Source organism: Opisthocomus hoazin, chromosome 8 (assembly GCF_030867145.1).
Source record: "Opisthocomus hoazin isolate bOpiHoa1 chromosome 8, bOpiHoa1.hap1, whole genome shotgun sequence".
Classification (NCBI taxonomy): Eukaryota; Metazoa; Chordata; class Aves; order Opisthocomiformes; family Opisthocomidae; genus Opisthocomus; species Opisthocomus hoazin.
The window spans coordinates 17764479-17792038 of NC_134421.1; the positions used below are offsets into that span (position 1 = coordinate 17764479).

General features: G+C 54.7%; 5 protein-coding genes across 6 annotated transcripts in view; 2 read left to right on the forward strand and 3 right to left on the reverse strand.

Moving 5' to 3' along the window:
• The window catches only part of NAGA (alpha-N-acetylgalactosaminidase), a 5315-nt gene extending 1971 nt beyond the window's left edge, over positions 1-3344 (reverse strand). The window contains exons 1-7 of the mRNA XM_075428803.1: positions 3151-3344; positions 2451-2625; positions 2126-2303; positions 1767-1861; positions 975-1136; positions 299-496; positions 1-83 (exon numbers count right to left, since the gene is read on the reverse strand). The exon at positions 1-83 is cut by the window's left edge and continues 61 nt beyond it. Of these exons, the coding sequence (XP_075284918.1) occupies positions 1-83; positions 299-496; positions 975-1136; positions 1767-1861; positions 2126-2303; positions 2451-2625; positions 3151-3311 (1052 nt within the window). The 5' untranslated portion in view covers positions 3312-3344. The remainder of the gene's footprint in view (positions 84-298; positions 497-974; positions 1137-1766; positions 1862-2125; positions 2304-2450; positions 2626-3150) is intronic.
• An 86-nt stretch (positions 3345-3430) lies between these two features.
• PHETA2 (PH domain containing endocytic trafficking adaptor 2) lies at positions 3431-9182 on the forward strand. Of its 2 annotated transcripts, none has more exons than XM_075428807.1 (3): positions 3431-3502; positions 4394-4491; positions 5034-9182. In XM_075428807.1, exon 3 carries the CDS (start codon positions 5042-5044, stop codon positions 5858-5860), a length of 819 nt encoding a protein of 272 aa, XP_075284922.1. In that variant the 5' UTR covers positions 3431-3502; positions 4394-4491; positions 5034-5041; the 3' UTR covers positions 5861-9182. The 2 variants fall into 2 exon arrangements, 1 of the variants encoding a protein (XP_075284922.1); XR_012764843.1 differs by lacking the exon at positions 3431-3502 and having other exon boundaries at positions 4410-4491; positions 5034-7235; positions 8913-9182.
• A 621-nt stretch (positions 9183-9803) lies between these two features.
• SMDT1 (single-pass membrane protein with aspartate rich tail 1) lies at positions 9804-11867 on the forward strand. The gene is made up of 3 exons (XM_075428809.1): positions 9804-9977; positions 10466-10606; positions 11579-11867. The coding sequence occupies exons 1-2, from the start codon at positions 9819-9821 to the stop codon at positions 10601-10603; spliced, it is 297 nt and encodes a 98-aa protein (XP_075284924.1). The 5' UTR covers positions 9804-9818; the 3' UTR covers positions 10604-10606; positions 11579-11867.
• A 1559-nt stretch (positions 11868-13426) lies between these two features.
• Positions 13427-15813, reverse strand: NDUFA6 (NADH:ubiquinone oxidoreductase subunit A6). The gene is made up of 3 exons (XM_075428808.1): positions 15632-15813; positions 15377-15492; positions 13427-14073 (listed from the first exon to the last, which is right to left on the reverse strand). The coding sequence occupies exons 1-3, from the start codon at positions 15756-15758 to the stop codon at positions 13942-13944; spliced, it is 375 nt and encodes a 124-aa protein (XP_075284923.1). The 5' UTR covers positions 15759-15813; the 3' UTR covers positions 13427-13941.
• Positions 15814-16313: 500 nt separating this feature from the next.
• CYP2D6 (cytochrome P450 family 2 subfamily D member 6) lies at positions 16314-27295 on the reverse strand. Its single transcript, XM_009934987.2, has 9 exons — positions 26878-27295; positions 24244-24415; positions 23487-23639; positions 22674-22834; positions 21880-22053; positions 19943-20084; positions 19149-19336; positions 18049-18190; positions 16314-17916 (listed from the first exon to the last, which is right to left on the reverse strand). Exons 1-9 carry the CDS (start codon positions 27091-27093, stop codon positions 17738-17740), a joined length of 1527 nt encoding a protein of 508 aa, XP_009933289.2. The 5' UTR covers positions 27094-27295; the 3' UTR covers positions 16314-17737.
• Between the last annotated feature and the right edge of the window lie 265 nt (positions 27296-27560).

Genomic DNA, 27560 nt, shown 5'->3' on the forward strand with positions numbered 1-27560 from the left:
ATATCTGTCCTCCGGCTGAAGAAGACGAGCGCGCTGGCAGCCTGGGACAGCGGGCGCAGGAACACCTCGATGTGGGATTTCTCCTAGGGATGGGGATGGCTGGGTGAGGCAGAGCTGCCAGGATCGGCGCTGGCCCATAACTTCTGACCTTGCCCTGTGAGGCTGCTCCGCCAGCAGGTCCCCAGCTCCCACAGCTCTGCTGCACATGTTCCTCTGCATCGCTTCCCTCTCCCTCCTTATTATGACACCCCATGCTGCTCCTGTCTGCTCTCCTAAACATGTCCGCCTTCCTCCTAACCTTGACAATCCTGCGCCCCTGGATTCCCAGAGGGTCCTGGTTGATCTGGATCATCAGGCGGTTCTGCAGGATCTCCTTGGCGCTCGCGGAGATGGTGCGGAGATCCGTGGACATGAGGAGTGGAGCTGCCATCACTGTCCACAAGGCCATTTGGGAGCGTGACTGCTCGTGGCTAAGGCCGAAGTTTCCAATGATGAGCTGGAGGGGAGAGGGTGAAGAGACGGGAGAGAAAGAAAAGGGTTAGAAACTGGTCTGCTCGTCACCCTTGGTCATGCTGCAGCCTGCTGGGAGGGAGCATGCACGGGAAACCTCACACGAACTTCTGCTTCCTCTCGAGCAGCCCACCACTGCCAAGAGATCCCACCCCTGTTAGGTGCTGATCCCTCAGCACCCATTCAAATGCACTCAATAACACCCTTCACCACTATCCCCCCTCAGGCTGTGCCGGGAAGGACCAGGACCCCTCGGCAACTTGATAGGTATACGCGAGTGGTGGAGGGGTCATTGCAACCACAGCTTAGCCAAGGGCAACGTGAGCTTTGCCTCTCTGCAGCACCAGGGCTCCTGCCCCAGGGCTCCTGCCCCTGGTGCTCCTCCTTCGCTCTGCCCCTAGAAGGAGGTCCCTGGAGACCCCCCGTCCCCAGCCAGGATCAGTGCACCCACCACCCAGCCGCACCATGTCCGGGTCATTCCAGTGCCCGGGGCCAGCTGCCGGCTGCAGCACGTCCTGGTTTGCGGAGAACCAGTCCAGGATGGAGAGCACGCTGTCCCAGGAGTCCTGGATGTCGTCGTAGTTACGCCACAGGTTGCAAACCTCTGCCAGGATGGTGTAGTTCACCTGGAGGGGAGCACAGGGTCAGGCAGGAGGGAGAAAGGATGGGGTCTGCAAGCTGGGGGAGAAGGGACACCCAGACTTGTTGCTGCAGCATCTAGAAGATGTTCGGTGTTTGCAAAGCACGGGGATCTGGAGAAGGGCAACATCACGTAATGAAGGAGGAGGGAGTCATATCCCACTATGATCCGGTATGATAAGATTTCTGGCAAAACAAGCACAGAGGTCTTGGGGAAATAAGATCAGCTGCAAGAATGAGGGCAGCTTGGGATTGACTCAGAAAGTAGAAGAGGAAATAAATGCACGCATGCAATTCTCAAGAAACATTACTGGGAGGAACATCCTATTTTAAGCACTTAAACCAGTCTCAGAAGAACAGACTGTCAGGATCAACCTCCCCACACGCCCCAGGGCCTTCTCCCCCCAAACTCCCATCACCCAGCCATGTTAGGAACCCCAAGTGTCCCCAGATGCCTGGCAAGGAGGCCATGTTCTCTCCCGAGACCTGCAGCCCCCTCCCACCAGGGGCAGAGGGGTAAGTGGGGTGTAGCACCTGGCTCCTGCAGCTCCAACAGGAGCTCCCCCAGGGCACAGGGAACATGGGAAACAGCCACCAAGGAACGGGACAACCCTCACCTTGGGCGGAAGCCCCCCCTGATACGCTGGCCAGCTGCAGGAGTAGACAATCGGGCGGCCTGTGGCGTTCAATGCCCTCGCCATTTCTGGGTAGCCTTAGGGAGAGAAGATGGCAAATGGTGAAGGAGACGGCTGGCAGCAGCCCGCATCCCAGCCCACTTGGGCAGGGGGATCCCAGGCCAGCCCGGCCTCCTGCCTTACGCTGGATCTAGGGCACCCACACTCCCTCCTCTTTGCCCAAGAGCTGCAACAGGAGACGTGAGGGAAGACCCAAAGCCGGCCAAGCATTTCTGTGGATGGCCAGCTGCCCTGACCAGAGCAGCGAGGGGAGAAACGCCAGCCAGCCAGGGAGCCTTTACCCTTCGCCTGCTCCTCTCCCGACGAGTAGCACCCATCCAGCTTCAGCATGTCCACACCCCACTCCGCAAAGCTCTGGGCATCCTGCTCCACGCGGTCCAGTGTGGTGCCCGGGTAGCCCCCGCAGGTGTGGGTGCCCAGGTCGCCGTAAATGCCCAGCTTCAGGCCCCGGGAGTGGACCTGCAAGGAGAAGAGGACTGCAAGGAGGGGACGAGGAGGGGTCTGAGGTGTCTCCCAGGGACCAGGCTCCTCCATCCCCTCCCAGCCCTCCTGCCATGTTGGCGTGGGGACACAGAGACCCCCACGCCATCCCCAGCAGGTACTCACGTAGTCGGCCAGAGCCTTAATCCCGCTGGGAAACCTCTCGGGGTCGGGAACCAGCCGTCCTGCCGCGTCCCGCTGCTTGGCTGACCAGCAGTCATCGATGTTGACGTACTTGTAGCCCAGGTCCCTCCAGCCGTCCTCCGCCAGGCGGTCTGCCATCTCAAAGAAGAGCTTCTCGCTGTGGGTCAGTGGGGATGGGGACGTGGCGGGCTGAGCCCCAGCGACCCCGTGCAGGCAGCCAGCGGGATGTGGGGGCTAACAAGGGCTCGGAGGGGTCAGTCACTGCAGGGCTGGCCTGGGCCACACGTGAGGGTCTCCAAGGCTCCCATTTAAACCCCGTCTGTGTCCCACTCGTGGATCTGACGGAGGGGGAAGCGTTCCCCCAACGCCCTGCCCAGCCCGGCCACCTCCGTCGGCGCCCGGGGCTCTGCAGCCCCAGCCCCTGAGTCCCCGACACCCCGCGGCTGCAGGGCTCAGCCCGAAGCCGTCCCGGGCCCCATGTCCGACGACGTCCACCCCGGCACTGCAGACCCCGCACGCCAGCCCGGCCTGTCGGGGCTGGGTCCCGCGGGCAGGAGGCGGCCGGGACCGGCCCTTGCAGCGAGGGATGCCGAGCCCGGGGGGGGGGTGCCGGCCCCTTCTCGGCAGGGAGCCCCAGGGGGAGTGGCGGGGGGCTCCCCCCGCCGCTCCCCGCCCCGCTGACCTGATGCAGTTGCGGGGATCCCCCCGGCAGTCCACGTTGCAGCGGAACCTCTCCCAGGCCAGCCAGCCCATGGGGGGGGCCAGCGCCAGCCCGTTGTCCAGGGCCAGCGCGGGCAGCGCCAGGGCCAGCGCCAGGGCCGGGGCCAGCCCGCTCGGCGCCATCGTCCCCGCCGTCCCCCGGCCACAGCCCGGCTCTCCCCGCCCCGGCCCGGCCCCGCTGCCGTGACGCTGCTCGCATCACCTGACCGCCCGCCCCCGCTCCCTCCCTCCCCCCCGCGGGCCCCGCCGCCCCCCGCCCGCCCGCATCGCCCCCGGGCCGGGCCGGGCGCGCCGCCGAGCACCGAAGGCCCGAGGTGAGCCGGGCCGGGCCGGGGCCCGCGGTGCCGCCGGCGGGGCGAGGGCCGGGGGCGGCGGGGCCGGGGCGGGAGCGGGCGGCGGGGCCGCGGGGTGCCGCAGGCGAGCGCAGGCAGAGGGACGGAGCCACGCACGCACAGACACGCAGCCCAGCGCCGCACGCACACCCACACCCCCACAGCCACTCAGCCCCTGGGGCCGCGCAGCCCCCTGCCCGAGCGTGCGAGGCTGGGGGCTCCTCGGGGTGCCGCGCCGGGGGCAACCCCCCCCCCCCCCGGGAACCCCGCTGCCTCCCCTGCCGCGGGATTCCCGTCCGCCTCCCAGCCGGGGCCCGCGGGCTCCGGTCCGCAGCCCGGCCCCGCAGCCCCGGGGGGAGGAGGGCAGCGGGAGGGATGCTGGGGCCGGCTGGGCGGTGGGCAGCTTCCCCGGCCCGGGTCCGGGCGGGGAATGGCGGCTCTGGTTTGTCCTCTGCGTGTTTTGGCGGTCGGACATCGCAGCTGGAGTACCGCAGCAGCCGCGCTCGCCGTGTCCTGCCGTGGGACGCGGCGGCTTGCCGGGTCGCCTGGTGCAGGACGGGCTTCTACGAAACCTCTGGGCTTGTTTCTTTTATTCTTTTAAACAAAACCCAAACCAACCCACGGGAGCCAAAAGCCACACGCACAGGAGAGCTGGCCCAAGCTGGGATGGGGCTCAGGCTCTGAAGCCAACACCAGTGCCCCCACTTTTGCCACGCTGGTTTCCAGAGCCGCCCGCCTCTGGTGCCCGGCCCCAGACGCTCCCGTGCACCGAGGGCCCCGGCTTTCCGCGGTGGGAGCAACACAGCTCTGTGCTCTTCCAGTCCCAACTGTTCTGGTTTGTGAATCCCTCTCTGGCACCTTTCTTCCAACCAGGGATGGGGCTCGGCATGGTGGAGCTTCGAAGGCCCTCGGCAAGGGAGCAGCCCACCCAAGGAAGACGGCAAGGGGTTGCGGTCTGACCCACACAGCCGGTACGGCACCTCGCACCCCGCTGCTGGTGAACCTCCCCATGGCTGGGGTGCTGCTGCCGGGAGGGCTGGTGGGGACGGGTGGTCCTGCATGGAGACTGGGAGCTGGGGGAGGGTGCTCAAGCGGAGGTCCCAGAGCCTTCGGGTCTGAAAACTCCCTCCTTAACCTGCCCTGTAATAGAGGAAAGAGTGAAATGAATTCCTCGCAGGCACAGAGGCAAATTTCTTTGATGTCCCCCATGGAAAAAGAGCAAAGTAGGTCACTGGTGGAATAAGAAACGAAGCAGCGGTGCGGTTGTCCCCAGAGAAGGCAGGTGGCTCGGTGGTGGGGCTCTGGCGATGACCTCTCCGCAGCAGCGAGGAGCCGGCCCGCCACGTGCAGGGGTGCTTGCTGGGTTAGAGCCCGTCCTGCAGTGCTGGCTGCTGCCCTCAGGGCTGCTTTCCCCCGCCACGGGCTTCGGGCAGGATCAGGCATCTCCTGCTGGGGCAGCTGAGATGTTCCTTGCCCCGAGCTGACTTCTTCCCGCTCTGTTCCTCTCTCCTAGGCGGGGCGATGAAGTTGAACGAGCGGAGCGTGGCCCACTATGCCACCTGTGACTCGCCCACCGACCATGCCGGCTTCCTCCGCAAGCGAGTGGAGCGGCACCACCACCATGGCCACCACCACCATGCCACCTCCTACCAGCGCCGCTGGTTCGTCCTCAAGGGCAACCTCCTCTTCTACTTCGAGGAGCAAGAGAGCCGGGAGCCCATGGGGCTGGTGGTGCTGGAGGGCTGCACCGTGGAGCTGTGCGAGGCCGCCGAGGAGTTTGCCTTCGCCATCCGCTTCGACGACGCCGGCGCCAGGGCTTATGTGCTGGTGGCCGACGGGCAGGCTGCCATGGAGGCCTGGGTGAAGGCGCTTTCACGGGCCAGCTTCGACTACATGCGGCTGGTGGTGAGGGAGCTGGAGAAGCAGCTGGAGGAGGCCTGCAAGAGCTTGGCCGCTTGCCACAAGTCCCCGCGGAGGTCCTCCTCCTCCTCCGGCAGGAAGAGACACCTCTCCAACCCTGCCTTGCTGCCTCTCCAGGAGAAGCCCGCCATCCTGGAGAACGGTTACTCCACGTGGGGTAGTGGTGGTGGCGTCCCCGGGGGGGCTGCCTGCCCCGACCGCGATGGGGGGCATGCGAAGCCCCCGCCCCTGCCTCCGCGCCGGCGCTCGGCTGCCGGCAGTGCCGCGGGGTCCCCGGTGCCGGGCCTCTCGCCAGCCATGCCGGAGAGCCCGGTGTCGCCGGAGACGGCCTGCTTCTCCAAGCTGCACAGCTGGTACGGGCAGGAGATCGCGGCGCTGAGACGGGAGTGGCAGGAGAGGCAGGAGAGGGGACACCCGTGACCGGGGGTGTGGGGCACGAGCCAGCGGCCAGCAGATGCCGGGCAGCCTGTCTCCTGCACGGGAGGAGCGAAGCGAGGGACGCTGCTTGCCCAGTGTGCAGTGTGCGTGTGCCTCATGGGGCATGCGGGAAGGACCTGGGTCTTCCCAGACCCCACGGGTCATTTCCATGAGGGTCTGTAGTGCCAGGGGTGCCGTTTTTGAACTCTTCTCTGCTGGTGGTACGAGGCGTGGAGGGGGCCCAGACCGGCACGTATGCAGCGAACCTCGCCCTGCGGGCTGCTTGCCCTCCTGGCGTGGTGGACGCTCTGGGTGCTTCATCGCCCACCTCTCTTTCGCCACTTTTTTTTTTGGTTCTTTGTTTCTCAGCGTGGAAGTTTGCACAGGTCAGCATTTATTATTGTCTGTGGTCTTGCACCAAAGTCCTTCTGCCTTTGCTCTTTCAATGCAGATAAGCCTGGGATCTTACAAAATGCCTCCAACGGGCCACTGGCCGTGGCAGGTGCCCCCAGCCTTGTGCCTCTCTCGCCACGGGACACGTATGAGCCACCATGGCTGCGGCTGGCCCAGCAGCCAGGGCAACGAGGACCAGGCTCTTCTGTCATCAGTTTTTTTAACCTTCATCTGCACTAACCCTCCTCCCTGCTAAATCCCTCAGGATGTGGCTTTCACGGGCTCGCGTCCATCTCTTTGGGCACCTGAGCTCAGCAGCGAGGCTGAAGTGGAGACACCGAGCCTGCTCTGAAGCAACAGCGAGGACCAGGAGCTCCCCAGGGTGGATCTGGACTCTGTCGAGCGGCAGCCGAGCCTGTTCACATCTCCAGCTCAAGCCTTCCCTGTTCCAAAACAGGGACGCTAAGGCCTCTTTGGCTTGCCAGGGGTCAATTTTTCAGCCTCTGTGCAGACTGTAGCTCCTGCAGAATGCCATATAGAGCTCGGCCGGCTCGTCGGGCAGCTTGCCTGAGACGGCGTCTGGAGCCACACTCCTGCAGAGCCTCTCTCGCTGTCGCGGCTCTGCCCAGCTCCTGGCAGAGCTGTGCAGTCGGAGGAGAGGCTGTGGAGGAGCGGGGAGGAGGAGAGGGCTGGCCCCAGGAGGAGAAGTGAAGGTGTGGGAGTGAGTACCGGTTGCACTCACTGACCATGTGTCAGCAGTGTCTGGGCTTGCCCCTGTAGTGGCAAAGCAATATCACTGCCTTCCACTAAAGCCGGTGCTTCCTTCTGATTTCATGTCAGCATCACTCGGCTGTTCTCCATAGCACGTCCCATCCTCCCTGCAGGTGAGAAGGGCTGAGGGAGGCACGCCTGTCGCCTCACTGCAGAAACCGGCCTGTCCTTCGCCAGGAGGTCAGAAACCTTGGCCACGAGGCAGATGGTACAGGTAGGTGGGTGCTGAGTCCAGGGGCTGCAGCACTCTGGCGATGGGGTTGATAAATCTCCCTTATCCTCTTGGCAGGGGCTGTTTTTCGAAGCAGAAAAGCTATGTGAAGCAGTCTTGTGCTTCCTATCTAGCAGTGTTAAACCTGTTTTTATTGCCCTGTTTTATTAAGGAGCCTTGCTAGGAAAGCAAGAGGCTATTCCAGGTCATGACTGGTAGGAACCTGTTTGCCTTTCTGGAGTTCAACGCACTCAGCTTAAAACTTTGCAATAGCCAGTAGAGATTGCCAGTGCAGAAATCAATCTACTTCCATTAACTTCTGGTGCCTTTGCAAATATATCTCTGGTAGTTTTGGATGACGAGCTTCCAGCCTCCTGCCTAATTATGGCTCGATGGTATATTAGAGGAAATCAGATCTTAAATCAGATCTTACAAGTATGACTGAGCAGTGGGAGTGTGACTGTCACATATGAGTGATGCAGTCCAGTCCACTCCAGTTTGTGTCTGTATTTCTTCATGTAGGGATTTTTGAGTCTGGGAGGATTATTTTTGTTCTGGTTTTTAAGTGAAAATGGTTTGGAAAAACCAGGAGCAGGTGGCTACGGGCCAGTGCCCAGGCTCCGTCAGCAGCCCAGCCTGGCTGGCTGTATGGGCCAGCTCTGCCTCCCCACCGGAAAAGCTCAGTGCTGCAGCATTCCCGCTGGGAACCTGTTTCCGTCCCACGGCAGGGCAGCAGCATCAGGGGGTGGCACTGCCTGGTGCCTCCTCGCTCCAAGCGTGGGCATTTTGGGGCCAGGGTCAGATCTGGCAAGCATTTTTCTCTGTGTGGGTTTTTTTTTTAAATATAATAATACAGTGAGAAGCATATTCCTGATATCTCAGACGTACATAAGGCAGTTTGACAGTAAAGATTTAACTTCCAAAATAAATCAAAATGTAGTGGCAGTTCCTACACTAGAGCCAAGAATCAGCAGTGACTTGAAAGGGAAAATAACAAAGCCAGTTCTGTCAGAACTGGAACTGAAACAGCATTATTCATTTAAGGGCAGTTTTAAGAAGTTTAGTTTCTTTTAATAAGCTGGGATCGTGCTAGTAACACTACTAAAGAGCTTATATTTAATGCTTTAATCTGTCCCATTCAAATAGCACGATTTCCATGCTACCTGCCTTTGCGTTAGCACGTACCCCAACTAAATCCTAAATCCTGCAAATGAGGAGCTGCACTCTGCTTTCTGTCTGATCGCATTTGGAATAGTTTTGTGTTTTATTCTGCAGCACCGAGAAGAAAATGCCCGAATCCTGAACAGTATTTGTGCTCGGCCCAGCTGTCCATGCCCGGGCCTTTGCTCGGGCTCCAACGCAGTGCGTGGCTTTGGGCACGCTTGGTCAGGGTTGCCCCACCATCCTGCTCATACAGCAGGGATGGCCCTTTTGGGAGTAAAAAGAGCCATAACTGGAGTCATGCCTGAATTTGTATGAGAGTATAGGGTTTTTTTAATGACCACCGCTGCCTGCTGTATGTGGCAGGAAGCTCCTGGGTGCTCCACCACCTGCTCTGCGGTGGAGGCTCTCAGACCAGCGCCTTCCAAGCAGCCGCACCAAGGCAGAAGGTCGGGATTTCAGCTTCCCGAGGTGGCACGTGCGGCTGGCTGATGGAGCCTGCACTCCCTCCGTCCGCAGGCAGAGATCCTTACGGGAGCAGCAGCGAGTTTTCACTGCTCATTGTCCCCGACAGCAAAGTGAGACTGACTGATTGCCACACACGGTTTTCCTCCGGTCGTTCAGGTTTGGACTGTTTCACCTCCCGCCTTCGCTTTCCCTTATTGTTTTTTAAAAACAGAAAATGCCCGGGCAGCACCAAACAGGTTCCCTGCCCAAGGGGAAGCTGAACACTAAACCCGAATGGCTGCTTTTCTTGAAGTACTGAAGTAAAATCCTTTTCTAAGAGTTTCCTTTAGCACAGTAACGTAAAAGCGATCAGAAGAAAAAAACGCTTGAATCTGAAGGGCTGAATTTAAAAGAAACTGAGGACTGGAAGCGGGAGGGCGATTCTGGCCCGGCCTGTGGGGCTGTGGCAGGACGGGCTCCCAGTCCTGCTGGAAGAGCTGGTGAAAGCCGCCTCTTCTTCCCAGGCTGGGACTCCAGATTCAGGCCCGTCGCGCATCGCTCGGTCTCTGCGCCTTTACCTCTCCACAGAACAACTGTGGCGAGGTCTCCCAGGTCCTGGCAATAACCCTCCAGGCTTTACCCGCGGCCACCGAGGGCCGGGACCGGACACCTGCCGTTACAACAGCCACGGCGTCCGTCGCTCGGGGGTGGACAGCCCCTCTCCGCCGCCTCCGCATAGAGAGGATTTAAATCGGCAACCCCCAAGGGACAGGCGGGGGGAAGGCGCGGAGTCCCCGCGGCAGCGGCACCGCCCGCCAGCGCCATCAGCGGGCAGCGCCGCGCCGCCATCTTGCTGTGCTCCGGGGAGACGGCCCCGCCCATGCGCAGTGACGGTCTGGCCCCGCCCCTCAAGCCTCGCGAGAGTCGGGGCCTCCCCGTCCCGGGTGACGCCTCGGTGAGGGGCAGGAGGGAGGCGGGATGGTGGCGGCGGCGGGCGGGCGGCTCCTGGCTGTGGCCGCGGCTCGCTCGGGACGGGCGGGCTGGGGCGGGCCGCGCCGCGTCCCGGCGGTGCCGCTGGTGCCCTCCCGCAGCGCCACCGTCACCCGCAGCGGAGCCATTTTGCCCAAGCCGGTTAAGGTGAGCGAGGGGCGAGCGGGGGGGGGGGGGCGCAGGGGGCGGCAGCCAGTGGCGGCGTAACGGACGGCAGCGGTGGTCAATCAGCGGGGGTACTTGCGGGGTGGGTGGGGTGGTGGGAGTGAGTGCTAAGGGTCTGGGCTAATAAGCGGGGCGGCGGTGGGCGGGGACGCGCAGGCCCTGGCCGCGGGAGGGTGAGGGGGCGGCTCGCGGAGCCCCTCAGGGCAGCGGTCGCCGCGCCGGGAGGAGATGGCAAGCGCCCGCACGCAGCCGTTCCTCCCTGCCTCGAGCTCCCCGCGGGCTCCCGCGCTCCTGGCGCTGGGGTTTTCACCACCGAGCGCGATGCGGTGACCGGGGGCTGGCGCCGGGGACGGCGAACGGCGCTGCCCGCGGCGCCCGGGCCCTCTGCGCGCCCGCCCGCCCGCCCGCGGTCCTTGGGCAGGGCGCGGCTGGCTGGTAAAGCTCGCTGTTCTGTCCCGGACCGCCTGCAGACGCCGTTCGGGCTGCTGAGGGTGTTCAGCGTCGTCATCCCCTTCCTCTACGTCGGGACGCAGATCAGCAAGAACTTCGCGGCCCTGCTGGAGGAGCACGATATCTTCGTCCCGGAGGACGACGACGACGACGATTAAAGGGTGCGTCGCCAGCGGGCTGGCTATCGGCGCTGCCCGCTCGGCTCGGGAGGGCAATGTCGGGTGGCAGCTGTGGCAGAGGCGTTGGCAGTTCAACGCGTGGGCACCTGCGGCTGCGGTGCCGCTGGCCACGGACCTCCCCGTCCCTGTGCGCTGGGGTCGGCCAGGCTGGAGTCTGTGGGACCTCCGGCACACCCGTACGGCAGAGACCGCGATAAACTGGCGGCATTTTAGGTCTTGGAATCTGAATCAGAAGAAACTGCAGCCAGTGGGGGTCTGCGCTGCAGACAGAGGAGAGAGGCTTCGGCGTTGCTACGCCTTTACCTGTTTAAAAGTCTCCTGCCAGCTCGCAGAACGACTGCTTTAAAAGTGAATGAAACTCTGGTACGGAGGTGAGCAATCCGAGAGGACGCCAGAGCCCCTCAGAGCAAGCTCTCGGGTGGGTGTTACAGCACTGACCTCTGGAGTAGTCGGACCATTCAGACTCGGCAGATAAAGGCGAATCATTTCTGTTCTCCCTTTATTTACACTACACTACGCTTCCGTCCATTTTTTATTACTCCGTTTGGCTTGCCCTTGTGTAAAGAGTTGAGTTTGGGTGTATTTGATTCTTTATAGAACAAAGAAGTTGTTTTAAAGAAGTGGATGCCTGCTGTAGGTGACCCTGCTTCGGCAGGAGGGTTGGACTAGGTGACCCACAGGGGTCCCTTCCAAACCCTACCGTTCTGTGATTCTGTGTGGTTGTGAATAGTGTTGTTTTGTCATCAGTTTGGTGCATGTATTCCATTTGATAAGGAGATTTTCCAGCATGCGCTGTGCAGCTAAAAGCAGGGAATTAAAAGGTGGTAAGGACTGCGCTGGCCTGGTAGAAACTCCTTTTACGTAAACCCCACCTTGTGTGGTTTGGGGGGAGGGTACGGACTGGAGCTCAGCATGGTATATCTGAAAAGTAATGGGTTATTTTTCCATTTGCAGAACTGTAATGGAAGGACAGAAGGGAGAAAACTATCGACAAAGCAATGGTCCCAACATCTGTCACCCATGTTTTGTCCTTCCCAGCCGGGACGGGGGCTCTGCATCCCCTTAGCCAGTGAGCGTCCTGCGCGTGTCTGTATGACAGGAATCTGTAGATCAGGGTTGAAAGAAGTGCTCGATAGGGCCTGCATTCTTGCACACACACGCTCACCTCATCAAAGACTGCTTGAGATTCCTTTTATTAGCAACATGGGAAACACTTAATTAAAGATCAAGAGATTGAGATGCATGACTGGTCCTGTGTCTTTATAGATTATCTGCCTGCGACCTGGCATTTCTGTCTTAACCATTCTACCTCTGTATGTCTGTTCCAGTAAGGAGGCTCTCTTCATACTTGTTTCCTCTTACGAGTCCTTTCCGTAATTTGGTACTAATCTACAGTACATGACAGGAATCCTGGAGAAAGCAGCAGCCCCACAACACAGCCCCATTAAAAGAATGGAGTACGCCTGCACTGGCACTGCAGTTCAGAATAACGCTGATTCAGAACCTAGCAGGTATAGCTGATGGAGACTGTATCATTAATTTTACCTCAACAAGGATTAAATACAGTATTATCAAGGCAGAGTTAAAAGTTTTGAGTAGCTTTGGTAAAAGGTTAAGATCATGAGTGGCAAACCAGCTTGCTGATCTGTTTTACCGCATTTAGTCTCTGAACAGTGAAAATCTTTGAACGCTCTGGCTCTAAGTACCTTGTATTTATTTCCTAGGAAGTTCAGTACCTCCTTCTGTACGAGCCCTGATGTATTTTCTTAACTGTATATAAACTTCAACTCTTCTTTTCATAGAAGTGTTCAGCATTGCAATTAAATCCTTGCATAACAGACTGAAAAGGTCTTCTCTACTGCTAGGGCATGCACAGAGTATCTTCAGTCACATCAGACCAGCTGTTTTCTCAAAATACGTTACAAGGTTAAAGTAAATTTTTTTTATTTTTTGTTTTTTAAAGCCAGCATTGCCCCAGTGTCCCTCTCATGGTTTCTGGTCACTAGATCTGGTCTCTTCTCTTGACTGCCGGCTTTTCCCTTCAGTATTCATGCAGCTGTTAAAAAGTTTAATGTTGCACCCATTAACACAGTGTATAGTTGGCACTGCTTTTGATGTTTGCTCTGTAACTCACCAGCGTAGCTGCAGAGAGGGAAGGGAGCCTGCAATGTGAGTAACCCCAAGAGCTGTAGCTGAAGGCACATGGCAGGTTCTTGAGTCACTCGGTATCCCAGTTGCCCCCTTCCTTCCCCAAAGCCACCCAAGAAGTGGTTGCTCCAGTTCATCGGCTCTTGGGAGCCAAATGTGTCCCTGCTCCTGTTCTCTGTACTGCCAAATTCCTTATCGCTGCTTTATCCCACCATCTCTCCTGCCTTTCCTGACTGTGTCAGCCCTGTCCTTAAAAACAGCCCAGCTCTGGAGCCCTTAGGCACGCACGTGTACACATCCCTGAGGAGAGCTGCTTTACAGTCCTCATGTGGGGATGAAAGCCCCAGTATTTAGGCAAGGATAAAAAAAAAACCCCTCTGAGCACACTATACAAAGATTCAGTGCTGATCACACACGGGGGAGCTCCAGCACCAAGTGACCTGCTGAAAATCCATTCTGACTGGTGAAAGAAAAAATTATCCTTACCCTTCGCAAAAGGGAGCTACTAATCCTGATTCAGTTAAAGAGGTGATGGTAGGACACCACCTTCTGCTAGGCATCCGAAGCTCTTACAGAGCCTCCCTATACCAGACAACAGTACAAAGCTCCATTTTTCCAGGTAGTGTAATTTTATAGCTGGGAAATACACTCTGCTGATCTTTTTATTGCACAAAAGAGCTTTATTCACCTATTTGATTTTACACCATTCTCTGTGAGGAAGTAAACAGAGGCTAGTGTCCAAGTGAAAAACACAGCATCAACAAAGTCACAGCATGAAATTGCAAACGCTGCGTGAATACAGTTGGGCCTCAAGCACAATCTTTCTGCAGCTACACTGGCTGTTCTGAAGGCCTGCTCTGTTTCTTCCACAGAGCTAAGACCTACACGCAGGACTGTAGGCTAAGCAGAGGGCCCACAGCCCGGCTGTGCTGTGGTTATTCAGACACTGCCGGGCAAGTGATGGGACAAACTCCATCCACTGAAAATAAACACTGGTAAAACTAGGAAATCACAACTTTTCCTACAGATCACAAGGACTTGCACATGCTCTGGATTCAGTTAGTCATGAGGCTCCTAATATGCTATACAATCTTTCTATACAGATTTTTTTTTTCTACTATATAGAACTTTATTTGTAATACAAGGCAGGAAGACACAGAGTCAATCTCTCAGGGATCATGGCCCGCATAGAATTTGGACAGAAAGTCTTTTGGTTGTGGGGTTTCCGTCTCGTGGAAATATCTCATGATGTGAGTCTTCTGCTTCCATACCTGAATGGTTTCTTGAAGATCCATTTTTCCCTGCGCACAGACAAAAGAATTTTAGACAAGTTTTCAGTTAGAGCCCAAGTCCAGCTGTACAGCACTATGGAAGTTAACTGAATGCACTCAGGAACACCCTTAAGATAGCTGCATCAACGATTCTGTACTACTAAAGTCTGCTTGGCATCACCTGTACTGTAACACAAATACACACACTGTTCCTGCCCTGTGACTTTACTGCTTCATGCCCTGTATTAACAAGTCACTGGTCTCTACAGCACAGTTCCCAGACCTGTGGAAGAGGCAAGGGACCCTGCTGCCTTCTTAGAACCTGCCTTGTTTCTCTCATGACTGGCACCCCATAAAATTCTGTGTAACACTCCTAACTTTCATGCACCTCTATTTAATTTTTTTTAATACCAGCAAGTTAGCTGTAAAACTGGTGCCGAGTGCTTTGCACCAGTATCACTATCACAGAGACACTGAACGTATTTCATGACTCCAGTCTATGAATTACTGTACTGGTTTTGGAGGATGGCAGCATGAGGAAAAAATGAGACTGCCTGGAATTGTCAGCTACCACATTCTCTAGGATTCTGTTTCCAGATTTTCTTCATCGTGCTAAGACAGACTTATTGTCTTGAAATGCAAGAAATACGACAGGTGAGCATGGCAGTCCTTGGTTGGGGCTTTCTAATGCACTGGCACTGCAGAGGTCAGTTATTGATCTCAGACCAGCTCCGACGCTTTGCCCTGCTCTTGGTGTGGCGATTATTGCTTGGCACCAGACAGGTCTCTCGGGCCTAAGACATAACCAGATGCGTTACGGTTTGGGCATTTTGCCACCCAAAGCCAGCCTCCCGCCAAGTACTGCCACTCTAATGTACGTTTTGGAATCGGTGAAGAAAACCACGTCCCAGTCAGAGGGAGTACTGTAAGGAGCAGAAAGGTCACTTTTAACGGTGAACTAGGTAGCAGCATCTTTTCCCCTTTTTTTGATTGTCCTTGTTTTCTGAAAACAAATAGAGTAGTATTTAAACCACCGTGTCGCTTGCCATATGCTTCCTCTTTTTAACACCTGCGAGCCGGGAGAGCCAGTACAGCAAGTGACAGAAGTCCGTCCCGCAGCAGCTCTTGACGCAGGCGGGTTAAGACCCTGTTCCTCTGCACGCCAAAGCAGCTGGGTCCCTCACCAACAGGCCTGCTGACACGTGTAAGCGGGACTGCCGGAAACAACTCCCCCGCAGGGCAAGCCGAGACCAAACGTCCCCGTCCTCCGCCACCAGCCACCCCCTCTCCCGTCCTCCGCGGCCTCAGCGGCAGGGGAGCGGCGCGCCCGTACCTTGATCACCAGCATGTCGATCACCCGCGGGTCGGTGAGGTGCGCGTTCTTCGCGAACAGCTCCCGCACCTTGTCGCGGCCCTGCTTCACCGTGATGTCCAGCTGGTACAGGTGCACTAGGAGAAACGCGGCGCCCGCGGAGGTCAGGGGCTGCCACCCCACGCGGCCGGCGTTAAGAGCCCAACGGCCGCGGAGGTGGCCCTGGCGACCTTGAGCTCCCGCCCGCGCACGCGCGGCCAGCTCCGCGCCCCTCACCCGCGTTGGGCACCTCGCGGTACCAGGCCCGGTACAGCTCCCTCACGCGCCGCTTCGCCTCGCCCAGGTCCCGGCTGAAGATCGGCTTCACGGCGGCAGACGCCGCTCCTCTGCCCGCCACCGCCATCTTGCCGCGGCCCCCACCTCGGCCGCAGCTCCTCCGCGCGGGGCGTCCCGCCCTTTTTCCGCCGCACCGCGATCCCCTATTGGCCAGCCGCACTGCCGCTCCAGCCTTTTGCGCCTGGCAACTTGGGGCGGCCGGCCGGCCTCCCATCAGATTGGCCGAAAGACACGCCAATCACCGCTGGCTGCTGAGAGCGGATGGGCGGGGCGTGATGTGCCCCGCCTCCCGGGGCGGTGGGGTCGGCACTGCGGGCCCGGGGGCGGAAGGCGGAGGGAGCGCCGGGCCGAGGAGGGGAGGGTTTAGTCCCGTGACACCCCCCCCCCCCCCCCCCCCGGAGGAGGGGGCTGCCGGCGGCCCCCCTGCAGGCCCCGGCCCCTGGGCGATGGGAGGCGGCAGGGAGCTTCTCGGCCGGGGACGGGGTCTGCCCCGGCGGGTTGGCTGTTGCGGCCGTTCTCGGCTTGGAGGTCCCGTCCCCCCCTTCCCCCCACCCCCCTTCGGGTGTCGGGTCTGTTCTGAGGCGGGGCTGAGACAGCCACAGAGAGGAGGGGTGGCAGAGAAGACTTTCAGACTGCCTTTATTCTTCCGGATTATTTTGCAGATGAAAAGCATAAATGTGCGGTTCCTGATGAAGTAAAAATCTTAACAACGGTACTAATCAGTATTTGCATAATTAGCTTTCATAGATTCCAAAGTTGCTATTAGAAAGATAGATGTGAGTGTGTACGCAGGCTTGCAGCGAGTTTCAGAGATTTCTCAGCTGTGGTTGTTATGCACAGAAGCTCTGTTCTGCTATGGTCTTTTCAGCCGCGTCATTAAGAGGTAATTACTGCTAACCTAAACATCAGCGTGTCTTAACACCTCGCAAAACAATTTGTGTGGAATATTGCAGGAAGGAAGAGAAGGGTAGCTCTGAAATCCGCACCATCTCAAACAGCGCAGCTCCGTCCTTCTGCGGGTTCCACACCTGCCCGAGAGCTGACTTGATGTAATGCTGGAAAAAAAGCGGTTTTCAGGAGCCGATTAAAGGAGATGGTAAATCTAAACACCAGCATTCTTCCTGAGATATATTCATAGGGATTTGTGTATTTCACAAATTACCTGCCTCGGTGGCTGAAACACCATACGAATTATGTACGCACCCCTTCTTGGTATTTACTCCCACTGGAGGCACAGTGTGACATAAGGGTCGTCAGTATTAAAACTGACTTTCTTTGGGGCTATAAATGAAGGCAATGTGAGATGTGTGCAATAGAGAGGGGCGTGCAATGAACAGGAAGGAATGAAAGGTATATGTACGGATTGGATGGCAAGACTGCTCTGAAACTGCGTTTAAATGTCACCTTGTTGTCAGAGCTGAAGCTCTCTCCCTGCCCACCAGCCGCAGATGCCAGCTCAGCTGGCGGCAGTGGATTTCTTTTTGGAGGAACCCAGCCAGAGCTGGGCTGCCCTGAGCACCAGGCTGCTGTGGGACGGCACCGCGGGGAGACAGAGCGTGGCTGGGTGCGCAGTGGGGCTGGCAAGGGAGGGCGTGGGCTGGGGGTACCTGACAGATTTTTTCCGGTTGGCAGAATTAGCAACACCCCAGGGTTGTCTTTTAACCAGGATAACCTTGTACTTCAGTAAACAGTGATTCAGGACTAATTCTTCTTTAGTAGCTGTGTCCTCAGTGAACTGCTGCTGCAGCCAATGAGAGCCCAAATTACAGCAGAGCTGGCTGATGAGGCAGATATGTGTTTGCAAACTTGATCGTCCTTTGTAACTTGCTATGGCTGTCTGATTCAAGATGCAAGACTGGAATTAAGCTAAAGTATATATATACACACACATATTGGGCCAGATCCTTGCTTTACACAGCTGGGGACACCTACACAGACTTGAGAGGTCTTGAGGGGAACCCAGTATGATCCTGCCTAGACCTGCAACGCTTCTGACAAGAGTTTGCATTGGTGGTGGCCTCCAAGTGAAAGGAGAGCCATGCGTGCTTATCTTGGGACAGCTTGCACCAGGTATGGGTGTGGGGAGCTTGTGAGGGCAAAGTGACCGTCCTCCCGCAGCCTGGGCTGGTCCTCGGGGATCACAAAGGTGAATTTCTGCAGGAGGGTGGTAAAGAAAATGAAGAGCTCCATCCTGGCCAGCTGCTCCCCCAGGCAGGCACGGCGACCTGCAAGAGAGGGAGGAGAAGGCGTCTGTGAAAGAGGACGTTGGGCTGCGCCGGAGCGGCTGCAGCGGTTGGAGCGGATCACCCCTCCTGCTGCGCCTCGGACGTGCAGCCGGACCCTCTGCTCAGACTTACCTGCGGAGAAGGGCAGGAAGGCCTCCGGTTTCACAAACTGCCCGTTCGCATCCAGGAAGTGTTCGGGGTAAAACTCTTTTGGTTTCTCCCAGACAGCCTCATCCTTCAGCACGGAAGACAAATTCGTGATGACTGTCGTCCCCTGCGCTCCCACACGAGAGGAAACAGCTCATGTGAGAACAGCAGCATTGTCATGCACAGTGTACCAGTGCTGGTCCCTCCTGTCTCGTGTCGCCCTCCTAATAGCAACCATCATTAGGTGCTTCAGAGTAAGGCACCGACCTCTTCTTTCGTATCTTATTTAAAACAGAGGTGAAGCAGGGCACTTTTCCAATGACTTATGGTGCCTGCCCTGTGCTCTGAGGCATCTGAACTCTTGTAATTTGTATCCATGTAAAGGCCATTGCATGCAAATGCCAATGTCACGGTTACACAGTGGAAGCAGCCCCTGCTTTGCAGATCTGCCTGGACTTGTTTTATAGCTGGAGGGAAAAAGCTGACCGACAGAATTCAAAGCCCAGCTTTCACGGGGGTCCATGGGAAATTGCAAAGCTTTCCTGTTTCACATGTCAATGTTCTAGGCTAGAGGAGATTTCACAAGGCTAAAAAAAAAAAAAAAATCCCAGGCTTGCATTGCTTCCAGCGCTGCCAGGGCAGTGCTCTTGCCACCTGTCACAATGGCAGTGGACTGAATGCCAGTGGCATTCGAATAGCTTCAGAGATTAGAGTTTTAGCTACTGCCTTCTTAGGAAGGCCAGCAAGCCGGTCTCGTGGGCCTCCAGAGAGCCCATTAAGCTCTGTTACTTTCTCCTTCCAACACAGGCAGGGCAGCGAATGTCACAGCTCGCTGAGAGGGAGGCAAACCTTTGTGCTCAGCTGCCGCTGCAGCTGGCTTCCCACACAACCAGCACAAACCTAGAGCACAAACGCGACCGGCTGCCTGCTCTTAGCATTTCGAAATGTCCTACTGCAGTGCTCGCCAGTGGCTGTGATTTGGGGCTGGAAGGGCAACGCTGCAAGGTTGCGTGGGGTCACCCACACCCCAGGCTTGGCGGCTGCGCAGGGAGAGGCTGCTGCGTTGCCTGTCTGGGCATGGTCACCTTGGGAATGAAGAAGCCTTGCAACTCGGTGTCCCGGTACGTCATGTGAGGCAGTCCAATAGGAACGATATCCCCGTAACGTTGCACTTCATGGATCACAGCATTGGTGTAGGGCATGCTCACTTGGTCCGTCATGGTGGGTGATCTCTCTCTGCCAATCACCTTATCGATCTCTGCTTGGACCTTACCTGAAAGCAGCATAGCTAAGGAATCAGAGTGCCCTTAGATAAGCAGAAGGCTTTCTTACAAGCTGTAGGAAAGCCGGTGGCACGAGATTGGTAGACACTGGATGAGAGCAGGACAAACAATTAGAGAAAGGAACAGAAACTAGAGGGGAATGCATTTGTTTTCCATTGCGCAGAGCCACCTGTACAACTATTCTTTGTGCATAGTGTCTTTAATAAAGGTCTTGTCACTCCACATGCTACTTTACTCCTCCTCTGTGCAGCTGAAAGGGTACCTGGGCATGCAGCACTGGAGAATTAAAACAGATTAGCGTCTATTCCAAATATTGGAAAGAGGGTACTCTGGCCACTGAAAGTTCCCCAGTAGCCTTCAAAATGAAGTTGAGAGCAAACTTGCCTTTCCAGCTCCAGTCTTTTTACCAGGGCTTCCCCCCTGCCAGCACAGCTATGTTTGGGAAGCGTTTCTCCTGGTTTCTGCTGGGCCAGCAATCACCAAAGCTGTTCCTCATTGCAAAATCCCCAAACCACGGAGAGAAGATGCTCAGTCGCCTTGCAGAAAAATGAGGGTTGAAGGGAAGACACCACCCCTCCGCCTGTCTTCGGACTTACTCTGTATTTCCGGGTGGAGAAGCATGTACAGCACTGCCCACCGGAGAGTGGTGGAGGTGGTCTCGGAACCAGCTGTAAATAAGTCTGCAGTCACCAGACGAAGGTTGTTGTAGTTGAAACCATTCTCTTCAGCAGCCTTACCCTGCAGAGAGCAAACACACGGGTGACTGGAGATGGAATACTTGCTGGGCGAGAAGACCATTGTTCCAGAGATGTACTGAGAAGCTCTAGGTCCATTTTTGCTGACCAAGAAGTGCATTGGTAGAGCACAACACAGGCAACAGCCTGTGTATGGCTGATGTACTTCAGTAACCCTGTTACCTCCTGTGTTTGAAAGTCACTGGTCACCTCCCGTATCCTGGAAGATGAAGGCTACACCTGGCTTCAGAACAGAAGCGAACACCTTGTGCTCTCAGCTCAGACAGACAGCAGGCCCATGCCACTTGCCGTAGCATCCTCCCCCAGAGGAGGTGGAACACAGTTATTCAGGTTTGATCAGATCATAAAACCCACGCAGCAGAGAGGAGGCTGCATTGATGTGGCAAAGGCAAAATTAGCAGTATTTTGAGGGATTTATCTATAGCTGTGCATTACGGATTCTCGCTGCTTCTGCCCTGCTATTTTCTTACAATCAAAAAAAAATATTGCTGCCTATTAAGTCTGCAACACCGATTTCAGCAAAACTGGTCTCTCGTCCAAATGCTAATTGAGCTCAAATTTGTTAGCATATGAGATATGACAAGAGCTCTGCATGAGTTCATCTGCTTGTCTTTTCTAATCCTCTTTGTACTTTTCTTTCCTAGGGACTAGCTTCTGTTAAGTTATTCGGTATATTTTGATGCTGTTGTAATATGGATAGCAATTAATCAGGCATTTAAGACTCAACTATTATTCCAATAAAAGATCTCTGGCAAGGGAGCTATGGGGCTGACCTCACCAAAGTTAACCCAGTAAAGGGATTTATCAGACTGGCTTATCAGGGGACCTCAGCGAACAGAAGAGAGATGTGACGAGGCAACACGGTCAGGCTCACATACCCACACACACAGTAGTGCTCAGTGCAGGGCAGCGTAGGTCACGTTGCTCTACCTGCGCAAGCTGGGGGGACTGATGCATGGACCGGAGGTGCCCGTGCCCACAGCGTGGCAGGGTTCATTCTGCAGAGCAGCAGCCCAGCCTGAGGGCTCGGATGGCAGAAGTGATTCTCGGGCAGAATTTGCTACTATTGCTGATCTGGCACTTGAAATTTAGTGAATCCATGCGCAGAAACATATGGTGGATGGATGGGCTGACGGGAGTACCTTTGATTTTATACTGACTTCATGCCTGACTGAATCAAATTTTAATTTCAGTGAGGTTCAGATTTAGGCTTTCATCTGATCTGTAGGGTACTAGTTCTTAGCAAGCAATTCAAAGACACACATGCCAAAGGAGATGTCATCTCTCTAAGTCATAACTTGGTTTAAAGGCAGGCTATGAACTGGGCAATGATACCAAAAAGCCAGTTGCTGCAGTTTTGTGGCTGATTCTGAGACATCAGTCGTTAAAGCCCTGACGTACACAGAGTCTTGCATGTTGACTTCTTCCCTGGTGCAAACTTAGAAATATTACTGAATTCTCCATCATTGCCTTTTAAATATCTTCAAAATAGTGTAGGCTGGGAAGAAAGGAGTTGCTGCACTCTGAGGGGAACGTGAAGGTAGAAAATGGGAACAAGAACACCAGCAGATAATATGGTCTCTTAAGACAATAGAGGAGGTTGCAGCATGAAGAAGTTAACACCTTTCTTCTCAAGATACAACATGGAATGAAAAAGTATGAAATCAGTTAGTAAGAGGTTTTATACAGATTTATGAGGAAAGTCAGCTTCTATTAACAAGCTTAAGCAGGCAGAGGAATTGTCCCCAGACCCTGCGGTTCTGCTGGTGTCATCTTACCTTCTTCATTTCCTTTAAGAACGCATCAGTGAAATCTCGGGTGTAAGCAGGGTTCCAGGTCTCCATGTGCTTATCTATGAGCACGTCTACGAAGTCCATGAATTCCTTTTGCCCACGGAAGACTTTCTGCGGCACTCCAGGGATGCGCAACAAAATGGGCACCACATTAAGAATCTGGGATGTCAGAACCAGAGAGAGAGAGAGAGAGAGAGAGAAGATATGTGATGCAAAAAGAAAAATAATGAAAACACAATGTTCTCAAGCAACAAAGGGCAGTGTTAGAGACTGATTATACAGAAGATTGATTTTGACTACAGAATAGAATAAAATCATAGAACTAGAACATAGATTCAATTGTATGAATACAGGTGTGTTAAGAAACGATACGACCATGGAATGCTGCTCTGAATTGTCCCCTGTACAGCCCTTACCATGGTTGGGTTAGAAACCGTTTTCTAAGATGGATGAATTTTGTAATCTCAAAACAGACCAACAGACGATAAGGTCAACCTGAGAATGAGACTGGCCACGGATGGAAAATCAAGAACTCTCTGCCAACTAAGAATAAAATAAGAATTGAGAACCTGATGGAAATTTCTAGGTGGACTTTGGTGGTTATGTAAACATAATTGAAGGGTATATAATGTGTGATGAATTTGTTTGGAGTTGCCACTCACTGAGGTGATGGCCGACGCTGATTTGTGAATAAAGCAATACCTAGTGTAACCCACTCATGCGAGAGTAAAATCTTTAACAGGCAGCTTCTTACAGAACATATTACGCTCTTGGTTTACCTGAGTCAAGAATCCAGCTTCTTCATTCAGGGATTTTTCAAACAAATGTAACAGCTTCTTGAATGTCTCATCACCGTAGTCAAAACGCTCTCCGTAGACAGTGGTGCAGATCACGTTGCAGACTGCATTATTTACAAGAAAACGCAAGTCGAAAGGACGACCTAAAAATGGAGATGAAGACCAAGCAATGAAGCTGGGCAACACCAAGCTGTTGGACCTCAGCTGTCAGCAACAAGAATACACAAATGTGTCCTTGATGCCTTCAAGAGAAAAAGCTCCCAAACCACTCCAAAGTACAAATGCATCATACTAGGAAGTGAAGGTCTTCTCATCTCCTACTACTATTTGGTTGATCCTTGTTTAAAGGAGACGACTCCCAAGAAAAGCTGAGTGGCAGGGTTGTTCTGTGACTTGACAAACAACACTTTGCTTTGTGTCTAGATGACAGGCGGTGTGCTGTGAAAACTCTCAGCTGCACTTTTATTGCATATGATAATATCAGTAAGTTCCACTAAACTTCATAAAGGTAATAGTTACCCAGCTCTGGGAATAATTATATTTTACCTCTTTATTTCTATTTATTTCCTATTTGTTTCCTGTTTCAAACGGATTAGTGTTAGAGTAGCCCCACTGTGTGAAGTAGAAGTGGCTTCAAGGCAGAGCAGGGTCACTACTGTATATAGACTAGAAACACTGCATTTGCTTAGCAGAGAGCACTGCATGCAGACGAGAGGGGCTGTAGCATTGCTTCTCTCTCTGCCTCACTGTATTGGCTTTTTCTGTGATTTCCCCATACTTCTGGATGTGACAAACCTTCTTTAGAATTGACTGCAGAGCACAGAAATCCAGCTTCCTCTGTCACTCGCTCTTCCAAGGATTTCTTTCCCATCCCAAAGTTCCTCAAGGTAGACAGCGTGAATTTCCTTAGCTCCTTCCAGACGTGCCCGTATCTTGCTATAACAACCCCTGGAATTGTGGATGAGTGAGAAGTGTCAGGATCTCTGACCTGTACATCAAGCAAAGTTTGCTAGACAATAGCAAACATAAGTTTTCAAACCTTTATGATTCTATGAAAGGAATCGCTCCCCCAAACCATTCAGCATCGCACCCTTAGCTTGTGTGAACGTGGCAGCAACTTGTGCCACCGCACAGGAGCTGAGGATGAGAGATGTGGGCTGGATGCTGGATAATGCTCTGTCTTGGAAGAAAGTTACCATTTCTTTCATGACGATGGCAACACGCACATAGCGTGTGAGCACAAGCACTGATCCCTGGGTGTGGGGAGCCAGCAGCTCCAGTGCTGGCAGGGGAGTTGTACCACTGATAGTGTCCTAACACTGCTGAAGAGGTGTGTGCTAGCACCTGGAGATGTACTACAGCTGCGAAGGGCAGCCCCCTTTTCATCAAATCTGATTTTGTCACCACCAAAGGGTGGCAGACATACAAGGAGATTGACCAGAAGGACATGAGAAAGTGGCACTGTGCTCAGAAAATCTTCCAGCCACCCTCCATCTACTCAGTCATCCTTATGCTGGTAGCAGTGGGGAACATCCAGTTCCAGGGGACTTGCCTTCAGATTTCTTTCCGTAGCCCACGTGTTCATACATTGGAAAGTATGGCCGGTCAGCAAAGTCCTCCGATTTGTGGACCAGGGCTTCCTTCACTGTTTTATACCCATTCAGCACTACCAGGTTAGTCCAGCAGTTCTGAAGATTGAAGACATTTCCAAACTTCTTGCGAAGCTGCCAAGATATAAAAGTACGTCCCTTAAAATTAGCTGAATGTAATGTCAAAAATATCACCGTGTCCATCCTTAGGGCCTTCACTATTTAGTGATTTTTGAGGTGCTTTTATCAGGAGACTCTCAGCTGATCTTTGACCTTTGTCATTGCAGTGAAGCAGCTCAGAGTGGTGCCAAACAGCAGCTGAACCAGGGACAAACACTCTGTGAGTGGAAAGATTTAGAATACGTCTATCCTGGCCAAACTCTTGCCATGACTGTTGGGCAAGCATTTTGGATTTTCTCTGACAACACAAGGTCAAGAACCTTTTTGCAGATTTTCAAAGGCTGCATGCTCAACAATGAATTATTTCCTAATACTTGAATTTATTTTGATCCAAAAGACTAGGCAAGAGTTAGTCTACTTCTGTTAGAAGGAAATATCATAGAATCATAGAATGCTTTGGGTTGGAAGGGACCTTTAAAGGTCATCTAGTCCACCCCCCCTGCAATGAGCAGGCACATCTTCAGCTAGACCAGGTTGCTCAGGGCCCTGTCCAACCTGACCTTGAATGTTTCCAGGGATGGGGCCACCACTACCTCTCTGGGCGATCTGTTTCAATGTTTCACCACTCTCATTGTAAAAAGTTTCTTCCTTATATCCAGTCTAAATCTACCCTCCCTTAGTTTAAGACCATCACTCCTTGTACTGTCACAACAGGCCTTGCTAAAAAAGATTGTCCCCATCTTTCCTATAAGCCCCCTTTAAGTACTGAAAGGCTGCAATAAGGTCTCCCCGCAGCCTTCTTTTCTCCCAGCTGAACAACCCCCGAGTCTCTCAACCTTTCCTCATAGGAGAGGTGCTCCAGCCCTCTGGTCATTTTGTGGCCTTCCTCTGGACCCGCTCCAACAGGTCCATGTCCTTCCTGTGCTGGGGGCTCCAGAGCTGGGTGGTGAGGTCTCACCAGAGTGGAGTAGAGGGGCAGAATCCCCTCCCTTGACCTGCTGACCACGCTGCTTTTGATGCAGCCCAGGGTATGGTTGGCCTTCTGGGCTGCAAGCACACATTGGTGGCTCATGTCCAGCTTTTCATCCACCAGTACTCCCAAGTTCTTCAGCACAGCTGCTCTCAATAAGGTGATACGTTTGGGGTTTTTTTAATAAGGTGATATGTAATTTCTTTTTAATATGCATTTGTTCCTAAAGACCTGCCCAGAGCCCTGTTTCCAGAAACACGGTTGGAAGGGACAAGTCCACAGTGGAGTTTCAGGTCAACCTTTTCCCTAAAAGGAGTGTACACATCTAGTAAGACTGGTAACTGGCACACACCCTACGTCTGTCGTGATCTATACGACACATCATGCTGGCAGCAGGATGGCTGCACAGGTAAGCCTGTCAGCAGTGCCCTCACTGAGGGAGGCTCCCGTGGAGCTGTCTCCTCCAGGTAGACAAGCCCTTTGACTGGACATAGACTCCCAGGAAGGCAGGTCGAAGCTCCCTGCTAGTCAGCAACACTGAACAAAGTGCTGGGGAACATGTTGTTGGAAGACAGTGCAATAGTAGCAATGCCTCACAGACTGTGCTCTGTTTTCTTTGTTTTTTTCCTGTCTTCTTTTTTTTAATTAATAAGCTAAGTGTCTTCATTTCTGCACTGTAGCAATGCAGGGGACTGAAGTACTTGTGACTGTATTTGCAGTGGGGTTGGAAGGGGAATTAGGACTTCACTGGCACTAGAAATACATCATTAAAAGTGATTACTGGTCAAGATTGTGGTTAGCATGACCCTGATGTGATGTGATTTAAAAATGGTAATCTTTTGGACTATGTGCAAGCCACTAATACAACTGCTGTATTTAGTTTCTGCATTTGGCAGATTTTGGACAGACAGCTGAACGGTGCTCTCCCAGAGAAAAGGCCTTCAGAGTTTGCAAACTGAAGCACAACCACCCCCCGGTTTATCTGCTGCAAGCCGCGCTGTGCTTTTCCTCTGAGAAAAGCTAAGCCCTGGCTTCGAATAAGAACGCTACCGAGATTTTGGGCATTGCTGCTGGGGCAAATCCCGCAAGCTGATCTGTCTCACTGGAACTGTCACATGCCCGTCGGCGTGCTCCGGTAACTCGCAGGGAAGCCTGCCATTCCTGCAGCTGCATCCCCAGCCTGCAGACACTGGCCTTTCCTCCGCTCTCTGATGTCTCCCTGCCCGAGTTGGTGGCCAGCTCTGCAGGAGAGCAAGCTTCACCCATGGCTGGGGCACGGGAGGATCTCCCGCTGAGCTCAGGCAGAGATGGGGAGGTGGAGGCTGGCAGGCGTCAGCTGCCATTACCTGTTATCTGTGCGGGCCAGGCCAGTGTCCTTAGGCAGCGACTTGATTCATCCTGGACTTTGGAGAGGGCATTGCCCTTCGGCTTTGGGGATCGTGCCAGGGCGTCCCCACCCCTCCCGTGCTGGTGCCAGGGGCACCTCGTCGCGGGGGCCGGCACTCACCTGGTTGAAGGAGTGGTGGGGGTTGCGGAAGTCAACGTACAGCATGGTCCCGATGAACGGCAGCGACGTGGGGCCCGGTGGGTAACGGCTCCACTTCTTCCTGCGCTTCATGAAGTCAAGAAGCAAAGTAAAGACTGTAAGGAACACTCCCAGTACGGAGATGTTGCTCCAGCAGGATAACAGCTGGGACTGCAGCCACAGGAGCAACGCCATCATGTAGCCTGTTCACAAAAGGTCTTCCTCTTCTGACCCAAGACTGTTTCTGCCTCCTTTTGCCTTCTCCTCTCCTCTCCCCTCCTCTCCCTCACTTCCCCAGGCAGCTGCTGTCTTCTCCTTGCTTCCTCCTCTTCCCCACACTCTCTTCTGCTGTCTCCCTGCTCCCCTCTCCCTGCAGTTGCTGGCCTCTGAATGTGGGACCTGGCTCAAACCCAAAGCTCCTCCTCTGCTCAGCTCAGCCTTGGGGGAGTGGTGATGAGGGTCATCCCTCCTCCTTCTCCTCCTCCTCCAAAGCCAGAGCTGAGGCCCCTTTGTCCCTGCTGCTGGTGGCAGGTCCTGCAGAGGTCCCCTCCATGGGGCAGGGCTGGGCGAGGTGTGGGTAGTTGGGTGCCCTCTCCCATGGCCGAGGTGGGATCGTGGCTCCCAACAAGCAATCCAGTCTTGCTGCACTCTCGCGGGGTGGTTTG

What these genes read in the sequence shown, in the direction of transcription:
- PHETA2 (XM_075428807.1), top strand. Translation starts at nt 5,042, where the DNA reads ATGAAGTTGAACGAGCGGAGCGTGGCCCACTATGCCACCTGTGACTCG.
- SMDT1 (XM_075428809.1), top strand. Translation starts at nt 9,819, where the DNA reads ATGGTGGCGGCGGCGGGCGGGCGGCTCCTGGCTGTGGCCGCGGCTCGC. An exon ending in TTTTGCCCAAGCCGGTTAAG is followed by an intron (nt 9,978 to 10,465) that starts GTGAGCGAGGGG and finishes GACCGCCTGCAG; the next exon opens with ACGCCGTTCGGGCTGCTGAG.
- NDUFA6 (XM_075428808.1), bottom strand. Translation starts at nt 15,758, where the DNA reads ATGGCGGTGGCGGGCAGAGGAGCGGCGTCTGCCGCCGTGAAGCCGATC. An exon ending in CCGCGAGGTGCCCAACGCGG is followed by an intron (nt 15,493 to 15,631) that starts GTGAGGGGCGCG and finishes CGTTTCTCCTAG; the next exon opens with TGCACCTGTACCAGCTGGAC. An exon ending in TCGACATGCTGGTGATCAAG is followed by an intron (nt 14,074 to 15,376) that starts GTACGGGCGCGC and finishes GTCTGTGCGCAG; the next exon opens with GGAAAAATGGATCTTCAAGA.
- CYP2D6 (XM_009934987.2), bottom strand. Translation starts at nt 27,093, where the DNA reads ATGATGGCGTTGCTCCTGTGGCTGCAGTCCCAGCTGTTATCCTGCTGG. An exon ending in AAGCTGGATTCTTGACTCAG is followed by an intron (nt 22,054 to 22,673) that starts GTAAACCAAGAG and finishes CTGACATCCCAG; the next exon opens with ATTCTTAATGTGGTGCCCAT. An exon ending in TCTCCACCCGGAAATACAGA is followed by an intron (nt 19,337 to 19,942) that starts GTAAGTCCGAAG and finishes TGCTGCTTTCAG; the next exon opens with GTAAGGTCCAAGCAGAGATC.